The sequence below is a fragment of the Geotrypetes seraphini genome, chromosome 8 (genome assembly GCF_902459505.1).
Source record: "Geotrypetes seraphini chromosome 8, aGeoSer1.1, whole genome shotgun sequence".
Classification (NCBI taxonomy): Eukaryota; Metazoa; Chordata; class Amphibia; order Gymnophiona; family Dermophiidae; genus Geotrypetes; species Geotrypetes seraphini.
In genome coordinates, this window is record NC_047091.1 from 132,944,129 (window position 1) to 132,964,662 (window position 20,534).

At 41.4% G+C, this 20,534-nt stretch overlaps 1 protein-coding gene across 2 annotated transcripts in view; it reads right to left on the reverse strand.

Annotated features, from left to right (window-relative positions):
* Positions 1-342: 342 nt before the first annotated feature.
* Positions 343-20,534, reverse strand: part of SMARCB1 (SWI/SNF related, matrix associated, actin dependent regulator of chromatin, subfamily b, member 1) — a 33,855-nt gene continuing 13,663 nt past the window's right edge. Inside the window, exons 5-9 of one of the 2 annotated variants that reach the window (XM_033954217.1) lie at positions 16,238-16,365; positions 15,728-15,894; positions 15,166-15,356; positions 3,589-3,720; positions 343-766 (exon numbers count right to left, since the gene is read on the reverse strand). In XM_033954217.1, coding sequence (XP_033810108.1) covers positions 727-766; positions 3,589-3,720; positions 15,166-15,356; positions 15,728-15,894; positions 16,238-16,365 — 658 coding nt within the window. In that variant the 3' untranslated portion in view covers positions 343-726. Of the gene's footprint in view, positions 3,721-15,165; positions 15,357-15,727; positions 15,895-16,237; positions 16,366-20,534 lie in introns of both variants that reach the window. The other variant, XM_033954218.1, reaches the window with a different exon arrangement.

Sequence of the window (20,534 nt, forward strand, 5' to 3'; positions counted from 1 at the left end):
TGGAAAATATCAGGGTATGAGAACTAGTGGGGCAAAACAAACTAAAGTCAAGAAGAAGCAATCAGCCCTTCGTTACCAGGCTTATAAAAATTATAGTTCTCAGTAGAACACTTTAAAGCACTTTCTGTACCTTAATGTAAGGAATGGCTCATTGTACATGTGTACGGAGGTGGGATTTTCTGGTAAGCAAACCTGAACATCCAGATAATACTGCAGGAATCCCCAAATTAAACTGCCACGAAACTTAATACAGCTTTTGCTCTGGTTAACTGTCAAGTCTATCAAATCCTAAAAAAGTTAAGAATAAAAACAAACAAACAAAAAAAGGCAAGCCAAATCAAATTTGGTTAAGTCCTTTTATTTAAAAAGTTGTTCTAGATGTGCCTGTGGCACCTATACAAATAAAAAATGAAAATCAAAACAAGGATGTTTACATATCTCACATACACAGATATATTGGAGGGCCTGGGACATCTTTTACGGGCCCTCCAGAGCTTGGGCACCACTAAACACATGGTACTGAGCTGGGGAGGGAGGGGGCAACGAGTGCCTGGCCAGTGGAATGTGTGTGTCCCCCACGCGCCCCTGTTCTGGGACCAACAGTTGCAGAGACCACCCCTCGTTTTCATCCAATCTTATATTCCTTTTGCTTTTGATTTATTTGTGTTATGTTTGGGGGGGAGGGGTTACACCTCCAGGATGTGAACAGTGTTCGTCAGGCATGATTTACCAGGCTGGAGCTGTGTTGGCAAGACGTCTCATACGCCTATAGGGAGGAAAAGAGAAAGGGGCAACGTAAATGATAAGGAGGCTGTATGCTCATCTTTCACCTCAGGATAATGGCAAGAAACTGGACTGGGGAGCCATCCACTGATCAGCCTTTGAAACACAAGCACCCTTCACCATGTTCCTGAATTTTGTTCAGGGCTGTCCTACACAGTTACAGCACAAAGAAAGAGGCTTAGTGAAGAAGAGATTCCATGCAGCACATTTCAGCCAAACATCCCAATGCAGTTAACATTCCCAGCCAGAAAACACTGCACCACATGGCATCAAGGCCTTCCTAATAGCAAAATAGACTGAGGCACAAGCATCAGAAAGGAACCCAGACTTGCAATGATCTTTCATCACTACACCAATGCTTCCATATCCAGTCCTTAAGAACACAACAGATCTGGTTTTACAGGTTGCTAAACATGGAAATCAATGAAGTTTAAGCAAATGCATGCAACACAACTTGAAAACCAGACCTGCTGGGACTCCAAATGAGCAGATTTGAGACTCCACTGTTCAAGCACCATTATCCCTCTTAGTAACATCAATCTGTTCATGTTTTGGGAAGGGAGAACACAGCTGAAATTTCATAAGCCACTTTACTTGTGCAGTAACTGTGTACAAGCAGTCCTTTCTAAACATTAAAGTTAAGCAGGTCTTACTTCAGTTGTAGAGTGACTGATCACTGGAAGGATGGGCCAGAGGGTCACTATACTCCCTGAAAACAGGCCAAGTGGGCACCATTCTTCTTTCAATGCTCAGAGGGCACGTACATTCAAGATACCATAATGGCGCTCACCACATCTGTGTTAGGGACAACTGACAGTATGCCTTTAAATTAGAACAGGAGATGGAACTGGCCAGACTTAACAGCAGAGCTCTTACAGCTCCTACCATCCAAAGGCCCTGCAAATAAGCCACGAGGAAGGATGGGTTGTTGGCGAGTCAGCCTGCCTCTTTTCCAGCTCCCTGTCCTCTCAAAACACCTGGATGTGTCCCTTTCATCTGCCATAAAGCTACGTCAACTAAACCCTAAGGGAAACAATGCCAAAAGAGGCCAAGTGGAGTTAAGTGATTTCAAACACTGGGATGCCACCGCATAGATTATCTTGCTGAACATTGCAGGCTGGGATATTGCACTTCAAAATATGGACATCTGCCTCATTTGTTTATCTTGATTAGATTGTAAGCTGCATCTGTATAATGTGGTGTCCTTTATAACACTACAGAAATAAGTAGACCCAACTGTAGGACATGCTGGAGGACGACGTCTGGGAAAGAACTATAAACTTCCTGTAAGATGAATGTTAAGCTTATAATTCCACTCTTCCATTATAAATAAGGCCTCTACAGCTTGAAGGTAGATCTTGTGGATTCCAACAGGCAGGTATTGTAAAGTATACTCAGATACTGTCATTTAAAAAACAGTAAGAATGTAGACATTCTTTTTACAAATTGTAGTCATTTAGCACTGTGAATCCTGTAAATATTCATCTTGATATAGTAATGAGGAATAATGCTTATTAGTCATAAAAAAGCCAAGAGCAGCAGATTGTCTTGTCCTAAACACATTCAATAGTAAAAGTTAAAGTACATTTATTAAATACACATATTAAACAGCACTTCAATTTTTTAAATTCTATTATTCCTTCATGATCTCAAACCCTATTGTACATCTGATTATTGTTTGTCTACTTAGCTAAAGCTGCCTGCTGTCACCTCAAATAATACTGAATTTGTTTCTGCAGAAGCAGCATTTTGCTCTTTTCCCCCTCTCCTTCCACACTTAGTCACAGAAGTAGTGCTTATTATTCTGGAAATTAAAGATTCTAGCCATAGGGAAACTCCCAAGATCACAGAATCACAGTAATTGTAGATTCTGGTAGACCATAGCTGCCAATTTTGTTATGGATGAATCCTGTATCTGTACCATAATACCTAGAGGACAGAGCTAGCATATCATATCAAACTTCTAAAGTTAAAATCAACTCTGATCAGACAACTCCAGCTTTTCATTAGGAAGAAAATATCTGGGATTTTCTCTTTGGTTGCTCTTCTCTATATAAAAACAGCACAGCTGTATCTCTCTAGCCAAGAAACACCCCTTTCCTTCCATGCTAGCAAAAACAGCCAGTCAGACAAATGAAGTCCACCTCATTTCTAAGAAAAATCCTGTCAATTCCAATTCTAAAACTAGCAGTACAACACCAGAAGAGCTGGTTCCTCAAAGAGGCAGGATTCTGGCACCAAGTTCTGTGCATTATTTAGAAACATACTGTTAAAGTGCTCTCTGAGGAATGATTACACACCATGGATTAACCCCTCATGGCTCCAGCGGCTGAGTTTAGCAAAGGGGTATAAGCAGACTGTCAGATTATCTCAATGTGAGACAAAATAAGAGAAATTCTCAAATGAATAAAAGTGGAGTAGTGAAACTGATGCTACAATGTCTGAGTGCTGAGGAGTGTGAAGGGTAGAAATTATGCACACTGAGGGGTGAGGGGAAAGCCAATGCTAAAGCACTAAGGGTGACGGTGCTATGGCACAGTTATTAGCACTGGGAGCAAGGCTCAATCCCGCCAGCAGCACATCAAAAGCAACCAACAAAATCACTTGCAAAGTGCCATAATGCTTAAATAACAGCTCCAAAATTCTGAAGCACAACATTTACACAGACAAAGAAATAGTTGTTTCTTTTAAAATGATGCAGGAAGATGACATTCTTGCCAGCTGACTCTTGGGCGAAAAGATGGTGTTTATAGTCTACCCCGGCGCGATGCCCGGAAGGAAAAGCGTATGAAACGGCGATGGCACCTGGTGTTCCTGTCCTGATCACGAATCTTCTTCTCCATCTCTGCATCAGTCAGAGTTTCCAAGAGGGGGCACCACTGGTCTGCATCACCTGTATTCCGGATTGCAATCTCTACAGTTGGCAGTGGGTTCTCACTGAAAAAATAAAAGCAATACTAAACTCAAATTCGGCAATCTCACCTAGTATAATATGCAAGCCTGTTGCTCAATTGCAGTCTCTCTCCTCCAAATACACTTCTCCCTCTGAATCCACAGTTTCAGTATCCGCAGAGTCAGTTATTCGTGATTTTTTTTTTTTTTTTTTACAAAAAACCTATTTTCATTTTTTGGCTATTTTTAAGCTGTCCAAGCCTACCCGGAACCTTACTTGGTGGTCTAGCGGTGAAACGAGGCAGGAGCGATCTTCCTTTGGTCCTGTTCCCTGCAGAGCTGTCATCAGAATGGCTGCCGTGAGTTCCCGTTGTAGTCTCTAGACTACAACAGGAACTCAAGGCAGACATTCTGATGACGGCTGCCGTGCTGTTCCCGTTGTAGTCTCTAGGCTGTTCCCGTTGTAGTCTCTAGGCTGCCGTGAGTTCCCGTTGTAGTCTCTAGACTACAACAGGAACTCAAGGCAGACATTCTGATGACGGCTCTGCAGGGGGGCAAGAGCATAGGAAGATAGCTCCTCCCCCGCTTCACCGCTAGACCACCAGGTAAGGTTCTGGGGGCGCAGGAGGGAGGCGGGGGTGGATCAGAGCCAGCCGAGAAATTATTTGCGATTTTTCACACTTCACGGTCTGGCTCTGCACATAACTCCCGCAAATACCGAGGGAGAAGTGTAAAGTTAAATTTAAAACAGTAAAATCAATAAACTAGTGAAATAGTTGCCTCAGAACAGACTCCCCCATAAACTAAGGCCCTCTTTTACTAAGGTGCGCTAAGCTAACACGTCCATAGGATAACATGCACACGTTATCATTTATCACGCGCTAAAAAGCATAGCCTACCTTAGTAAAAGAGGGGGGCAAGTAAGTGGAGGAAAAGATAAGTCTTCACAAAAGACTTAAAGTTCACAACTTATCTTATTTGGAAGAGAATTCCATAAAATAGGAACAGAAATAAAAAAGGCAGATGTATAAAAGTTGATGATAACTTAACTAAATAAACTGAAGGTAAAGGACAATTGATGGACAGATACTGATTTTTTTTTTTTACAGAACAGACTCCACTGGCTCTCAAAGCAGTATGCCTTGCTTGACTTAGGGGGCAAGGCTTATTGCTGAGGCACCTATAAAAAAATGTGGGGGAGGTGGAGGAAATGGGGGTGGGACCCAGCGTGAGACCTGCTGGGTTTGATCCCCCCCAGAGGTCGGACAGACCCCCAAACAGGGCCCACCCAAGCTCAATCCAGCACAAAAATGGGGACTAGGATCTCTAAACAAATTCCAACAGCCCTACCAAGGGAGATGGGTACAGCTCCTCACACTTGCTGAGACTGAAAGAAGACTGATAGGAATAGGGGAAGGTACCTCTTTTGTACTATTCCAGTTTTGTTTCAGTCTCCACCTGGAGAGTGCTAAAGAATTATGTGTTGCCTTACCTATTTAGTACTTGCTCTCCTCCCCCCACCCCCACCTGCAAGAATGTCCAGGTGCCGTTGTCAAGGGCTGCCATACAGTCAGTTATTTGGGAAATTCTGAAAGCCTATGTATGAAATTTATTTGCATGCATTGCCTCCAGTTTGCAAATAGTTCTCATGCATATTCATTGTAGAAATCTTTACAATCTGGCCTGGTGAAGGCCAAGGATGAACATCCCCTGCACTACACAAAGCTGCCAATTATATTTCCTTAGTCATATAATGAAGAATTGGGACCAGGGAGTTGAATGCATGTCTCACAGTTGATACTGTATCAGAGGTGACGGGCAAAATGGGTACCTCCCAGTGAATTCTCTACATCCTTCTCCAATTTAAACAAACACCACACAAGTTTCGGTGAAATTCAACTTCTGTAAGTACCAATTTTCTCTTTACACAGATACCAAGTTGATCAGTTGTCTGCTCAACTGTACCCTCCCTTAATAAAAGCAGAAATAAATAATAAAGAAGGTGATAACAATGTATTACATCAGTCCAATAAAACTAAATTTTATTTGTTAATGCTGCATGAGCAAGTAGCTCTTAATAGTTTAGTAGGATGTCAGAATGTGAAAGGGGCAGTATATTATACTTTGAAAGGGGGGAAGAGTGTGGTGCAGTGGTTAAAGCTACAGCCTCAGCACCCATGCTGCTCCTTGTGACCCTAGGCAAGTCACTTAATCCCCCCATTCCCCCAGGCACATTAGACAGATTGTGAGCCTGCTGGGACAGACGGGAAAAAATGTTTTTGAGTACCTGAATAAATTCATGTAAACTGTTCTGAGCTCCCCTGGGAGAACGGTATAGAAGATTGAATACAATAAATGTTTTATTTTCCTATGAATTCCTTGATTACACATTAGTATTCTGTTGAAAGTTGATCTGTAAAGAGGGCAGCATATAAACTGAAGACATTACATAAGCCTTGTTTCCATTCTATTTTGTACTAAGTCTTATATTCCATTTTAATCAAATCAGATTACACTTACCCCTCTGAATCCGTGGTTTCAGCATCTGCGGATTCGGTTATTCGCGGTTTTAAACTCAAAAACCCATTTTAATTTTTCATGCTATTTTAAGCCCTGTAAGCCCCCCCCCTTAAGCCTTACCTGGTGGTCTAGCGAGTTTTCAGGGCAGGAACGATCTTCCTACGCTCCTGCCCCGTGCAGATCGCTCACAGGAAATGGCTCGAGAGACTACAGGAGCTCAAGGCAGCCATTTCCTGTGAGCGATCTGCACAGGGCATGAGCGTGGGAAGATCGCTCCTGCCCTGAAAACCCGCTAGACCACCAGGTAAGGATTAAGGGGGGCTTACAGGGCTTAAAATAGCTGGGGGGAAGCAGAACCGGCCCGAATATTATTCGCATTTTTTTAAATATTCGCGGGCCTGCTCTGCCCCTAACACTCGTGGCTACGGAGGGAGAAGTGTACAATAAAATAAGCCTTCTCAATAAAAGGGAATTATAGCTAATTTCACTCAGAAAAAATTATGTAAATTCCATAATTAATTCTATTAATTAGAAAATAACAGATCCTTTTTACAAAGCTGCATTGCCAAGCAGTTCATGCTAAATGCCAAGGTGCCTGTTCTATTCCTATGGGTGGCTCGGCATTTAGAATGCGCTGCTCTGCAGTACAGCTTAGTAAAAGCCCGCTTAAGTTTTTAGAGCTTTCCTGAAATGTAAATAAGATAGCAATTGTCTAATTTTGAAGAGGAATAGCATTCCAGATTTTCATGCTGATATATGAAAAAGTTTGTTCCCAAATTGATTTCAGCCACGTACTCTTCACAAAAGGAAAGTCTAAATCTAGTCTCTATTTTCTTCTTGAGTTTCCTCAGTGTCTTCACCCTTCACCAGAACAGTCCAGAACTTGCGGATATTGTATCCATCAGCCAGTAGGTGGAAGTATTTTCAAAGTGGCAATAAAGACCTGGCTTTTTTCACAAGCTTTTCTCAAGTGACTAAGTTCTTTTGTATAGTCTGATTACTCATGCAAAACTCCCTTTTTCACAATTTTTGCTGTCTCCTCTTTTGTATTGGTTGTATGGATTTGTTTCCTTTCATTTTTCCTGATCTGTTCAGTTTTATAAACCACTTAGTTCTATTTTTACAGTTTTTACTGGTACAGGCAGTCCCTGAGTTACAGATGCTTGACTTAAGTACGACTCATACTTAAGATTGCAGTTGCAGCTTCATTTGATGAGTTACAGATGCTTGACTTAAGTACGACTCATACTTAAGATTGCAGTTGCAGCTTCATTTGATTTCAGTGAGCAGTATTTGCAGTGGCATAGACTCCTACACTTCTCCTGTAGCAGATTTAGGAATGATACATGGCCACATTAAGAACAGTGTGTGGTTGTGCATGCTGTACCTTAGAGGACGCTGGCAGGGACAGTTGGCCCTTTTTTCAACTGGAAGCAGAGGTAAGCAGCAAGAATCTTAAAATCTACAAGTTCCGAGTTATATACAAATTCAACTTAAGATCAGCTTTAAAAAAGTAACTCATTCTTAAACCGGTAACTGCCTGTATAGTAAATCTTAAATAAATAAATAGGAAACCAGCATAATATGTTCTGTTGTATGAGCGGTAAATACTGATATATTTAAAAGGTGAGTAATGATTTCTGTAAATCCAGCAAAATATTGGTTCATTTCAGAGGCTCTAAAAAGTGTGAGGCAGCCTCTAATGTTACAATTGCTTGTCAATTACAGGACATGATTTCAAAGCTTTTCAAATTTCTTAACTGACCCCAACCTTTGTAAAACTTTAATAAAACATTTTTGAACTGAAAAAGGACATGATTTCTTCAGCATATCATCCTGCAGGCAATAAGTTAATCTAACTGTTCAAAGCCCATTCCACGAAGGGTGCGAGTACCTCTAGCAAACCTGCGAGCAGTTTCTCCTGCAGATATTTGGACAGCAGTGACGTGGTCCTGGCGTCACACTTTTTCAAAGCATTTCAGACTAGATGTGGCAGCTAGAAAGGACACTTCCTTTGGGGTTTTAGCAATTAGGAGTGGGGTTTCTGAATTCCTCCCAACTTTGATATGTTTCTAGTTTTATTAATACTTCATATACCACCTTTCAAAAATCTGTCAAAGTAGTTTGCAGTAATTCGCAGAATAGCCGAGAAGGAAATGACCTTTCCATCTTACCACCAAGTTCAATGAAAAATGTTATTTGAGTTGACCTTTGAATATCAGGGTCCTCAAAAAATAGAATGACCTACCATTATATCTCTGCCAGATTACTTCCTATTACCATTTTAAGGAAAATATTTTTTTTTTTTTAAACCCCCCAAAAAACAACATTCCTATTCTTCTGTAACCCTCAAGTTTAGTATTCTTCTGTAACGTAGGAATCTTACTGTAACTACACAGAAAACTCTAAGAATCTCTCAACGGAGAAAGCCCAACCTACTGGAATAACCGACTAAATCAATCCTCCTCAACCAGACACAGAAGATCCCACTCACTATTCACTCACCCATCATCCAAAGATGTTAAATGAAAAAAAACTTTATGATAACCTAATAGCCTCCAAAGCAGCTAAACTGGACAGACAAATCACCACTCTGTTATCTTCGACTACAGACTACAAAGCCTTCAGGAGAGATATTAAAACCATACTCTTCAAAAAACACACAAAACCTATCCAGCACAACCAATCCCAACCCAATATCCAACACTCTATTTACCCTTAGACATCTCTAATACTCTTTAACTACCAAACGTTATCTAAAACCCATAATTTCACCCTATTCTTATCTCCTAAAGACCTCCACTTCCCTTTAGTAGGCTTCCAAACTACCATACCATACAAGTTCTTAAACCCTGTAGGTTGTCAACAAGAATTTACTGTGGCTTACAAAAGATTACATTACATTACATTAGTGATTTCTATTCCGCCATTACCTTGCGGTTCAAGGTGGATTACATCCAAACTAAAACAAAAATTACATTCAAAATTTGAAGGAATAGAATAAGCGATGACATAGAATTTTTTAAGGTAATATATATTGGGTAAATATATATTACCCAATATATATTACCTTAAAAAATTCTATGTCATCGCTTATTCTATTCCTTCAAATTTTGAATGTAATTTTTGTTTTAGTTTGGATGTAATCCACCTTGAACCGCAAGGTAATGGCGGAATAGAAATCACTAATGTAATGTAATGTAATCTTTTGTAAGCCACAGTAAATTCTTGTTGACAACCTACAGGGTTTAAGAACTTGTATGGTATGGTATAACTGAAAAATATAATATAATAGCATAATGGAGATAGTCTCAGAGTCCCAGTCCCAGGCCAGCCTCTGGACAGGTAAAGTCTTAAGGGTGTCAGAGTGGTATGTATCTTTAAAGAGAAAGGTTTTAAAGTCTGCTATGAACTTGGAGTGTTCTAGAAATACTTGAGTACCTGAATGTAAACTGCTTAGACTATAATAAACACTAAAATAAAGCCAAAGGGTTGATGGGATTGAGATCCAAAGAGTGGCCAGCAACTGAAGATTCTATTCTGGATGGCCATAGCACACTTTGCAAAGAGAACAGAAGACATTCTGAGATGATCTAAGAAGCCTGGCAGGAGAATAAGGGATTACTAATTGAAAGATATGCTGGGGTACCTGACTAGTATATTTTGTGCGCTAATGTTAGGATAATAAAGGGAATGTGGTGAGAAACAGAGCACCAGTGTTCTCAAAAGTAGAGGAAGAACATGCTCATACTTTTCCTCTCCTTGATTAGTGGGGGGCTCTTTGATCTCTAATTAGACCTTGTGATTTTTTTAGCTTAAGTCAGTGTGGATGGAGCCAATCTGCTATTAAATTCAATTTATTACCGAGAATGGTAATCTCTTGCTGATTGTTGCAGTCTAGGCTCATTAATATTTGCATGTTGTTGTCCAGATATACAAATGGTGTAAAGACAATTGATTGTATGAGTAATGGGAACAAAGATTTGTTAAACAATGTTGGTGCAAGCAGAGAGCCGAGGCACCCTCAATGATAGAGAGTAAGGCTAGAATAAAGTATTTTGCCAATGAACTATATTGGTCCTATCCAGAAAGTAGAAGCAAAACCAACCAAGGGCTGAAGCCAGCAACTTGGACATCACCTGCCTTCCTTTCATGCCTTCTGGTCTGAGCACACTCAGTACTTTTTTGTGGCATGAAAAACAACCCCGAATGTTTCAAAATACTATATAGAACAACATTCTGCCAGCTACTGAACCTATCCAAATTATGATTAATCTTTATTCCTCTTTGGCTGCCAATACCAGGAGTTTAAATATTAGGCCAAGAAAAGCAAGCAATTCTTCATTTGCAAAATTTGTCTTGGAGCAGGGTTGCAGAAAACAGGTGACACGTCCTGTCACATTAGTGTTGGATTATAAAAACCTTCTGTACAAATCAAATCACAGCACTAGAAACCATACAATATAGTTATCACTAAGGTTCTCCAGGAATATGCCAACTATAATTTGGCACTGACTTCTGGTTATGTAAGCGGTTTAGATACATGGCATAGAGAAAGGTGGAGAGAGGACCAGTGGAGGCTAAATGGCCATCAGTGTGCTGAGCTCTTTTGCTGGATCACAATGGGAGAACAGAAAGCTTGTTAAAGGAGGGCTTCTTTACTCCTGTTAGGCCACAAGATTCGTGGTTGAGGCAGGCAACTATAACCTGATTTTCAGGTTTCCATAAACTAGTGTTGTGGGTGAGTCATAGGCCTCAAATGCAGAATGTGGTAAGGGTGTCATTGTCTCCTTACAAAGTGACATGTCATTTAGCCTGGATGCATGAACTGTTCAATTTGGATGTCCCAGTGTTTGGTGCAGCACAGCCTTTGCAGACCAGTGCAGAATAGCTGGGCCAGGTGCAGTGATGGAGAAAAAAAGTAAATGTTGCTTGTGGAGCTACACTGGGAGTGAAGAGAATGAAATGCCAATTACCTCGATTGTCTTCTAATCAATCTATTAAATGTTTTAACAGCAAGACCAAATACTAGAGTCATTATGGGATGCCTTGGTGGGCCTAAAGGCCTCACCCTTATGAAAAGGATGGATTGTGTCCTAGATCTGTTTCCCAAGTCGGTCCTGGACTTGCCTGTCAGGTTTTCAGGATAACTACAATGCATACAGTGGAGGCAATGTATGGAAATGGAAATCAATATCATGCATATTCATTGTGGATAGCCTAAAATTCTGACTGGCGGGAGGGTACTCCATGACCAACTTGGGAAACACTGTCCTAGGTCCCCATGCCCCAGGGCAGGAGTCTGGGCTCAGTGTGGATGTGCAGCAGCTGTGTGTCTGCATAAATTAATGAAGTTAATCCCAGAAAGCTGGAGGGATTTGAGAACTATGCTAAGACTATATCTAAGATTTGTTAATTTCCCTAAATCCTACTTGGTTTTACCACTGGACATGTTACAGTGGTACTATCAAGGAATCTTTAAAAGTACCAGTGAAGTCTAAACTACCTACTATACAAACTGTAATTACTGTATTTTATTTACCATCTAGGGCTACCTCTGGGGCCCAAATCCAGAGGAATAGGGGTGCATGAAACTCTTGAGGGATCGTCTAGAGATGACTGTGGCCTATTGGGAGGATTGAGGATGAGGAAACTTAAGATGCGATTTGTGTCTTGGAGCACGATAAGATTTGGATGCCGAGACTATACAAGCTTAGGAGTTTAAATTTCCTGGGATGTAGGATTTCTGTTTTTCCTCATATTTCAAGAGCCTCACAGGAAAGATGGTAAGATAAGGCAAAGAGATTTCCTTGGGGGCATCTTCTGTTCTCCTAGTCCCATGCTTTTTTTGTGTATTGCAAAATGCTAATTTTTTTTTTTTAGGATAACATGCATTTGAAGAGCTTTCTTGATAATTTCCCCGCTCTTTCTGTGACCTATAAGAACACTCACAATCATAACAATATGATTCTATAGCTGCCCTATATTTTGTTTTTATTTTATTTCCTTTGTATTATATAAAACATTTCAGACCTATCCCCAGTGGAGTGTCTCCTCCTTATTGAAATCTGATTGTACAATGCTGCATGGAATTGTGTTTCCATAATGCTTTCTTTTTTGCCAACCAGACAGTCCAGAACAATTGGGCTATAGCCCTTGACCTGCAAATGGAAAGAGACTGAAGACCTATTAAATCCTGACTCAAAGTACTTACCTGCTCTTCAGTATTCTCTGTTTACAACATATTACAATGGATATTCTGTGCAGAGGGGATATTTAGATTTGGCTCTAGCTCATGTCTTTTTTTCAGTTCTAGCTCAAGCTCATGGACATCCATGATATTCTGAGAAAGCTGCCAACCCTTTCGAACAGTGTTTCTCAACACACGGTACGCATACCCTTGGGAGTATGCGAGCCGCTGTTACCGGCGGGGATCCCTCCTTCCTGACCGCCCCCCCCCCCTTTCTGAAGGTGACCCACAGGGCATCCCTCCAATGTCAGAGCCGACTTCAGAGGAAAGCCTTCTGGGTGGAGGGGGGGGGAAGGAGGAGGTTCCTAGTTGCCTCCTTGCTGCACTTGCTCCTTCTGCCTTCAGCGGCTTGTTGGGGGGATGCGCATCCGGCAGCAGTTCACATGCTGCATGTAGATGAGCCGGAAACCTCTCCAATGTCAGAGCTGGAGAGAAGGCTTGTGGGTCAGCCATGTGCAGCATATGAAAGGTGGGGGGAGGGGAAGGAGCGCGTTGGGGCATTGGAGGGGCACGATTCTGGGGCAACGGATGGAAGGCAGGGAGGGGGAACAAACTCGACTTAGAAGGGAGGTGGCATGAACATGGGAAACAGGAGGGAGGGAATAGAAAGGGAGAGTTGTTGGGCATGAGTGTGTGAGTGAGAGGGAAAGAGATGGTGGCACATGGGGAAAGGAAGAAAGAGGAAAATTGGGCATAGAGAGTTAGAGATGCATGGGGAAGAGAAGGATGAGAGGGAGAAATGTTACGGTAGTGGAGTGGGAACAGAGGGACAGATTGAAGGGGAGGAATATCGGACATAGTGATGGAGGGAGAGCTGTTGCATGGTGCTGGAGAGGTGTGATAGAAGGAGAAATGGGCATGGGGCTGGTGGGCAGTAGTAAAAAATGCTGCACATGATCCAGGGGATGAGAGGGTGAGAATGTTGGACTCATGGAGGGACAGAAAGAGATGTTGGTTGGGGAAGGGAATGAGGTTCGGAGGAGAGGAAGCGTGCAGAAAGAAAGAAATATTGGATGCACAGTCAGAAGGAAGTGCAACCAGAGACTCATGAGATCACCAGCCAACAAAGGTAGGAAAAATGATTTTATTTTCAATTCAGTGATCGAAATGTGTCTTTGTTGAGAATTTATGTCTGCTGACTATATTTTGTTGTTTTTCTATAGTTGTTACTGAGATGACATTGCATATTTTAAAGTTATCTGCCTTGACTTCTTTGGGGGAAAAAAATACCTCCAAATATAAATGAAAATTAACATTTTCTTTGCATACAGTGTATTTTGTTTTTTTGTTTAAATTTTGTGGTTACCATTATGTATTAATAAGATTATATTGTGTGTATATGAAAAATGGATGGAAGAAATTGCATTACAATTAGAACTATTATGGGAGTGGGGTCTGGGGCAGAGCTTGGGCAGGGGTACTTGGTTGATATTTATTAGACTTAGGGGGTACTTGGCTTGAAGAAGTTGAGAAAAACTACTTTAAAATATAAGCCAACTCCATAGCCTCACAGCAGAAAAGTAGTGTAATGGTTAGAGTAGCAAACTGAGAATCAAGGAAGCTTAGTTCAAATCCTGCTACTGCTCATAGTGTTCTTCGACAAGTCACTCAATCTCTCTATTGTTTCAAGTACAAATTTAGATTATAAAGCCCTCCAGGAATAGGAAAATACCTAGTGTACCTGAATGTAACTCACCTCGATGTACCGCTACATATATTGCAATCTAAATCTAAACAAAATGTGGATTGGGTGCCTAAGAGGCTTAAGGTAAATTTGACTAGAGAGATTATGTCAGCTTTTCAGGCTGTTTCCCTGTTGAGATACGTAAAGCTGCAACGTTGATGTCCTTGCATTCTTTTTCTAAGTACTATAGGCTGGCTATCCATGCCAGAGATGTTGCATTTGGGGTTGGGGTGCTAAGAGCAGGTGTTTCTTCATTCCACTCAATGTAAAGGTATTTTGTCACATTCCATTTGTTCTGAACTAGTCTGGTGGATGAAAAAAAGAGAAAATTTGGTCCCAATTTCCTTTGCTTGAATCAACTAGACCAGTCCAGAGATCCAATCTGATACATCATAATACATAGAATTCAGGCGGGGCTCCCTGAATGGAAAAATCTTAATAATCAATATAGTTTAGAGTTCCTATGCTTTCAGGTGGACTTTCTGGGACATACGTATAGTAGTAGTGACAGAAGAGACTTGGGCTCGAACGTCTTCCACATCCTCCTTACATCCCGGATCTGGTGCCTAGCAATTTATCACATCTTCGGTCCACTGAAGGAGATGCTGTGAGGTTACAGATTCACCTCCGATGAAGTAAAAGTAAGCTGGCTTCGGGAGCAGCCAAAAAACTTCTCTGCAGGAATCCAGAAGCTAGTTGAACGATACAACAAATGCATCGTCTTGCTTGGGGACTATGTGGAAAAGTGATATGTTCAATTGCTCTCAGTTACATCTATTAAAGCTGTTAAAATTTATTTGCCTTTACTTTTAATGATATGCCATTGTATATATTATTTTTGTGCCCCTGGTTTGTATAAAATGAGAAGACACAAATAATTAAATACCTGTCAGAAAATTAAGATACCTTCTATATTTTTAAGCCTTGGTTTTCTAAACTACATCCAGAGTCAGATCCGAGTTTCCAAAAATTCAGCCTAATTATTAGGCTCAAATCATGTGACATGCACCATAACCTAAATGTTGTGCAGATGTACCTGAATGCATATGTCTTCTGATGCCAGCTCAGCTGCCCACGGATGCTGTAAGCAATGGTAGTGACAAACTCCCCACCTAGCCCCAATTCTGAACACAGCTTCAGGGCAAACTTCTCAGGAGAGTTCTCCTTCTCAGACATGTCCCACTCAAACTGGTCCACCAGAGAAATGTTTCCAACATGGATATTTAGCTAAAGACAAATCCACACAAAGCACATGTCAAAAGTGTTTTACAGTTACCATTTTGCAGGTAGTCATAACATTACAGTTCTTCCTTGCTGAGCTCAGACAGAACTCCTTGGTTATATCATGTTTCCAGTGTTGGAAAATGATGCTGAACTGTCAGATGTGCCTGGATCTACCCACTGTTGGGACAACTACCAATACAACTAAGAGGTATAATAGCTTACACATACAGTGTTTGAACATCCTGATTCCAAAAAGAACCAGAGACCAATTTTACAATCATAGCAGCCACAATGAAATAGTTAGAAGCTGTGGGACAATATAACATTTTTAACAAAGGGACTTATTTCAGGGCCATGAAAAATTCTGCTGTTACCTTAATAATGACCCGTTGATCAGACTGGTCCTCTAAGATACTATCAGTAGGATAGGACTCAATTTGCTGCCGGATGGCAGAGGCGATAGCAGGGACAAAAGTCAGAGGGTTCAAATCCAGGTCATCACACAGAATCTCTGCAAACATTTCTGGGGTCATTAGCTTCTCTGAAGGAGATGAGGAAATAAATCACAGCAATTACAATAGAAAACAGAGTAACTAATGCCACCATGAATTCAATACATAGATGCAGACAGTGTTCATAACAGATTTATGCACAAGAGGCCAATTTCAAGCCTCATTTGAAGATGGACCTTAACCTCTCTAATCTGAAATGATAGTTTGCCAATCAAGTTAAACTAAACTCTCCTTTTCTCTATTAAATAGTTAAAACATAAGAACATTTTGAATACATGGTAACAGACAACAACAGGACTGAATGAGCAGCAATGCAGCTAAAGAGGTTTTATATGTCAAGGGAATTGGGGATGAAGCCCACATTAGGAGTACCATTCATATTCCATGTAAAGGCATCTCGCAGTTTCTGCCCATCAATTTCCATATCAAGTCTGATGGGAACTAAAACCTCAGGCTGGGAAGCATTCTCATGAATCACTGCAGGGTCGTGGTCATCAAAACTAAAGACAAAAAAGAAAAAAAATATGAAGAACTTGTACCAGGTCCTGGAAGCCCCAGCAGAGAATGGAAAAGTTGCAGCTACTGACAGAACTACAAAACATTTGAAAATCAGAATGATGACACACAAATCTTATTTTTATGAAGCTGGATGAAACAATAGTGGCTCATTACTTTAAATTGCGACATGCTTTTGTTGATTTGAAATGTTTAATTTTGTATACAGTTAGATTGTGAGCCTTCGGGACAGTAAGGGAATTTTTCAAGTACCTTTCTTATTTCTAATCTTAATGTATATTTTCTGTAAACCGCTTAGAACCTAACGGATGTAGCGGTATATAAGAAATAAATTACATTACATTACATTACATAAATTACCTGCTTGGACATGAGGAGAGTAAGACAAAGCTTATTCAACCAGAGCAGGCGTGGATATAACAATTGAATACAATGGTACCAAAGGGGTTTAAAAAAAATTGCTGTTAACTGGAAAGTTATTTTGTTCTTAATTTTTTTTCAGCTTATTTGATGGTGAATCCTTGTAAATTGCTGACTGGAAAGTCACATACTTCAGTCATGGAGTAATAAGTTCTTCCCCTGAAGCGGCTTTGTTGGCAAAACTAAGACCTCCACTGGGTGTTTCTGGATAAAGTCAATACCACATAGAAGATGCAGAACTTGAATACTTAAGATAAGTGATAGGATATTAGTTTTTTGGGTGGTTTTTTTTAAGGACAGATGATTGGACTGAAGATGTGAAGTTGGTTAGCAAAGGGTTTGTACCAAGGTCCTTTATCTCCTAAATTCAGATAATTTTTTTTAGCGAAAACTGTTTTTTATTAAACAACGAACTACAACAAGTACCAACAGTAGGCAAAAAGGCAAATATTGATTACATAACTCCCCTCCCCAAGAGGACTGGACACTTATGTCCTCTCAGGTTACACTATACCCCATCCCCCCAACCCCCCCCAAGCACACCCCCTCCCCCCCAGGACCCCACACCCCCACCCCTCCCCCTCCCCCACCCCCCAGATCAGACAGGCGGAATGGCATACATCTGCAATCTATTCAAGATACGACTACGTATCCGGGGAGACAAACTGTCCAAATATGGAGTCCAAATATGAACAAAGTCTCTGCTTCGGCGGCGAGAAGCAGAAACCAACGTGGCCTCCCACCCTAAAAGGTCATGTAATTTATTTCTCCAGTACCAGAAAGAGGGCGGGGTATCCGCCAGCCAGAAGTTCAATATACATTTCTTCCCCAAAATATAACATTTGCTCAAAAACATTTTCTCTGCCGAGGTATACACTGAAAACAAAGAAAAATGAGCGAACAGCATATGGTATGCAGAGACAGGAACAGACACCCGTAGGAGAACCTGAAGATAGGAAGCCAAGGCCCCCCCAAAACTCTGGATACTCTCACATTCCCAAAGTCCATGAAAATAAGAGTTCACCTCCGCCTGACAGGTGAGACAGTATTGGGTAGCGACACACCCCATATGGTAGGCCCGGCTCTGGGAGGCATACCCTCTCATCAAGGTCCTAAAATGACATTCTCGAAGCTCCGCACTATGCACCAGAGTAGGAATATGACGAATAGCCCGCAGCAAAAACCCCACCCCCAGCTCCTGCCCCAAATCCCTCTGCCAAGCCTCCAGCACAACGGTAAAATCCCTCGGGGGCCCCAGTGCCCCAAGCTGCTTATGATATACAGAGACCGAAATCCCAGAAGCTAGGTCCTCTCCCCCCTCCAAAAAGGCACGAAAACTGATCCCAAACTCCAAAGAAAGAGCGCTCCGCGGAAGTGACTTCACATAATGCCGCAGTTGACAATGAGCAAAGAGAAGGCCCGATGAAGGCAGACCACAACGCAACAACTCATCGCAAGAGAGGAGCGTCCCATCCTCCCGCATCATATGAAAAAGAAATTCAAACCCTCGAGCCCGCCAACGCCCAAAGATAGAAGGATGCAGCCCCGGGAGAAAGGAGCGATTACCCGTAATGGGCAATAACACACTAACATGTGGATCCTGACGCCATAAAGACAACACCCGTCTCCACACTTCGCAAAGGGGGCGAAACAAAACACTACGGCGACAAAACCCCGGCAGAACTGTCAGTCGAGACTGCAATAGAAAGAGCAGATGAGAAGGATAATAATAGTCGCGCTCCAGGAAAATATCAGTATAAAGGTCAGTACCCAAGACCCAGTCCCGGACATGGCGTAAAAGACACGCCTGATTATAAAGAGCCATATCCGGCACACCAAAACCGCCCCGAGCCCAGGGACCCACCAGCAACTGCCACCGCAACTTCGGTCTCCGACCCCCCCAAAAGAATTTAGACAACAAGGACGAGAGAGCCCGGATATCCTTACGCAAAAGATACAGCGGTAAAGTCTGCAAAACATAAAGCCACTTAGGGAATAAAACCATCCGAAAAGTTGCACCCTCCCCATCAAAGAAAGCGGCAGATTACGCCAAGCGGCCAACACTGAACCGGTAATGGAGAGCAAACGAGCGACATTTAACTGGTAGAGCTCCCGAACATCCATGGACAACTGCACGCCCAAATAGCGAAACGAGGAATCCGCCCATTGCAAGTGAAAAGTCCCACTCCAAGAACGCTGCCGGCCTGCATCGGAGGCCAAAGCCTCCGATTTCTTTAAATTTAAAGTGAACCCAGAGAAATCACCACACTCCCGAACACTCTCCAAAAGAGTAGATAAAAAACGCTGCGGATCAGTCAAAAAGACCAAAAGATCATCAGCGAAGGCCGCAATCTTAAAATGAGCGGCCCCCAATTGAAGCCTCCGGATGTCAACATTAGATTGCAGCTCTCTGATCAAGGGATCCAAAGAAAGCACAAACAGCAAAGGCGACAGGGGACAGCCCTGACGGGTCCCCCTACTGATGGAAAAGGGGTCCGAATAGCCACCATTCACCGAAATCCGCGCCACCGGATCATTATACAACGCTAAAAGGGCATTAAGGAAAAAAGGGCCAAAGCCATATTCCCGCAGCGTAGCAATAATTTTTTTTTAAGTGCAATATCTTTATTAAATATATTAAGTATACAAAGAAAGAGCAAAGTGAATACAAGCTGAGTCCAGTACAAAGAAAGATCAATAAACAAGAACAGTCTGCATCAATAAAAATAGTCCATGGTAGTTATACAGCAAGTACATGCAATATTATCAAAAGGAAAAATAAAACCTGCATACATAAGTGAAGTATTTAAGACATACCGCAAAAGGAAGTTAAGGGTGCCCAACGTTTGTCATGAGTGTATAATGAACCATGTTTTTCTGCAAAGCATCTCTCATAACGCATTATCAAACAAACATTATGCCACCATAAGTTGTAGGATAAGTTATCAGCATTTTTCCAGTTAACTAAAATTAATTTTATAGCTATTAACAATAAGTATCGTAACAATTTGGCCTGTTCATCAGCAATTGGAGTCGATAAACCTTTATTTCCATAAATCAGCACTGCCAAGGTGATGGGTTCATTGATGTCAAGTAGCTTGGCAATAGTTATCCAAATGGAATCCCAAAATGTTTGGATTGGGAGACAATAAAAAATCATATGATCCAATGTGCCTATAGTAGTATTGCAGGACCAACACGTATTGTTGCCATTATTAGGTAATTTTGAGAGCTTATAAGGAGTCCAAAAAGCACGATGGAAGAGAAAAAATATAGTTTGAGTAATAGAGGCTGAATGAAGTACAGTAAGTGATTTTTCCAAATAAGGTTCCAGGAGACACGATCAAGAGAGATACCAGTGTCTATAGACCATACGTCAAGAACTCCTAAAGGTGAGTCAGAAAGAGGTTCCATCAGCAATTTATACCACATGGCAGATTGACCTTTTTTCTTAGATTGTATGAATTTGTTTAAAGTCAACATTGAAGGAGTTTCTGAGGTAAGAGAGGAGACATCATATCCACCAGAGATAGCATGGCGAAGTTGCATCCAACAAAACTGATGCGATTGGGGAATGCAGTAACGAGAGCATAAAGTATCAAAGGTAATCCAAGCCCCCGATTCATATAGATGACCTATATTATAAATTCCAGCAGTGATCCAGACGCTCCAATGTACAGATTTATGTTGAATGAGTATTTTCGGATTGTCCCAGATATAAGTGGATAATGTG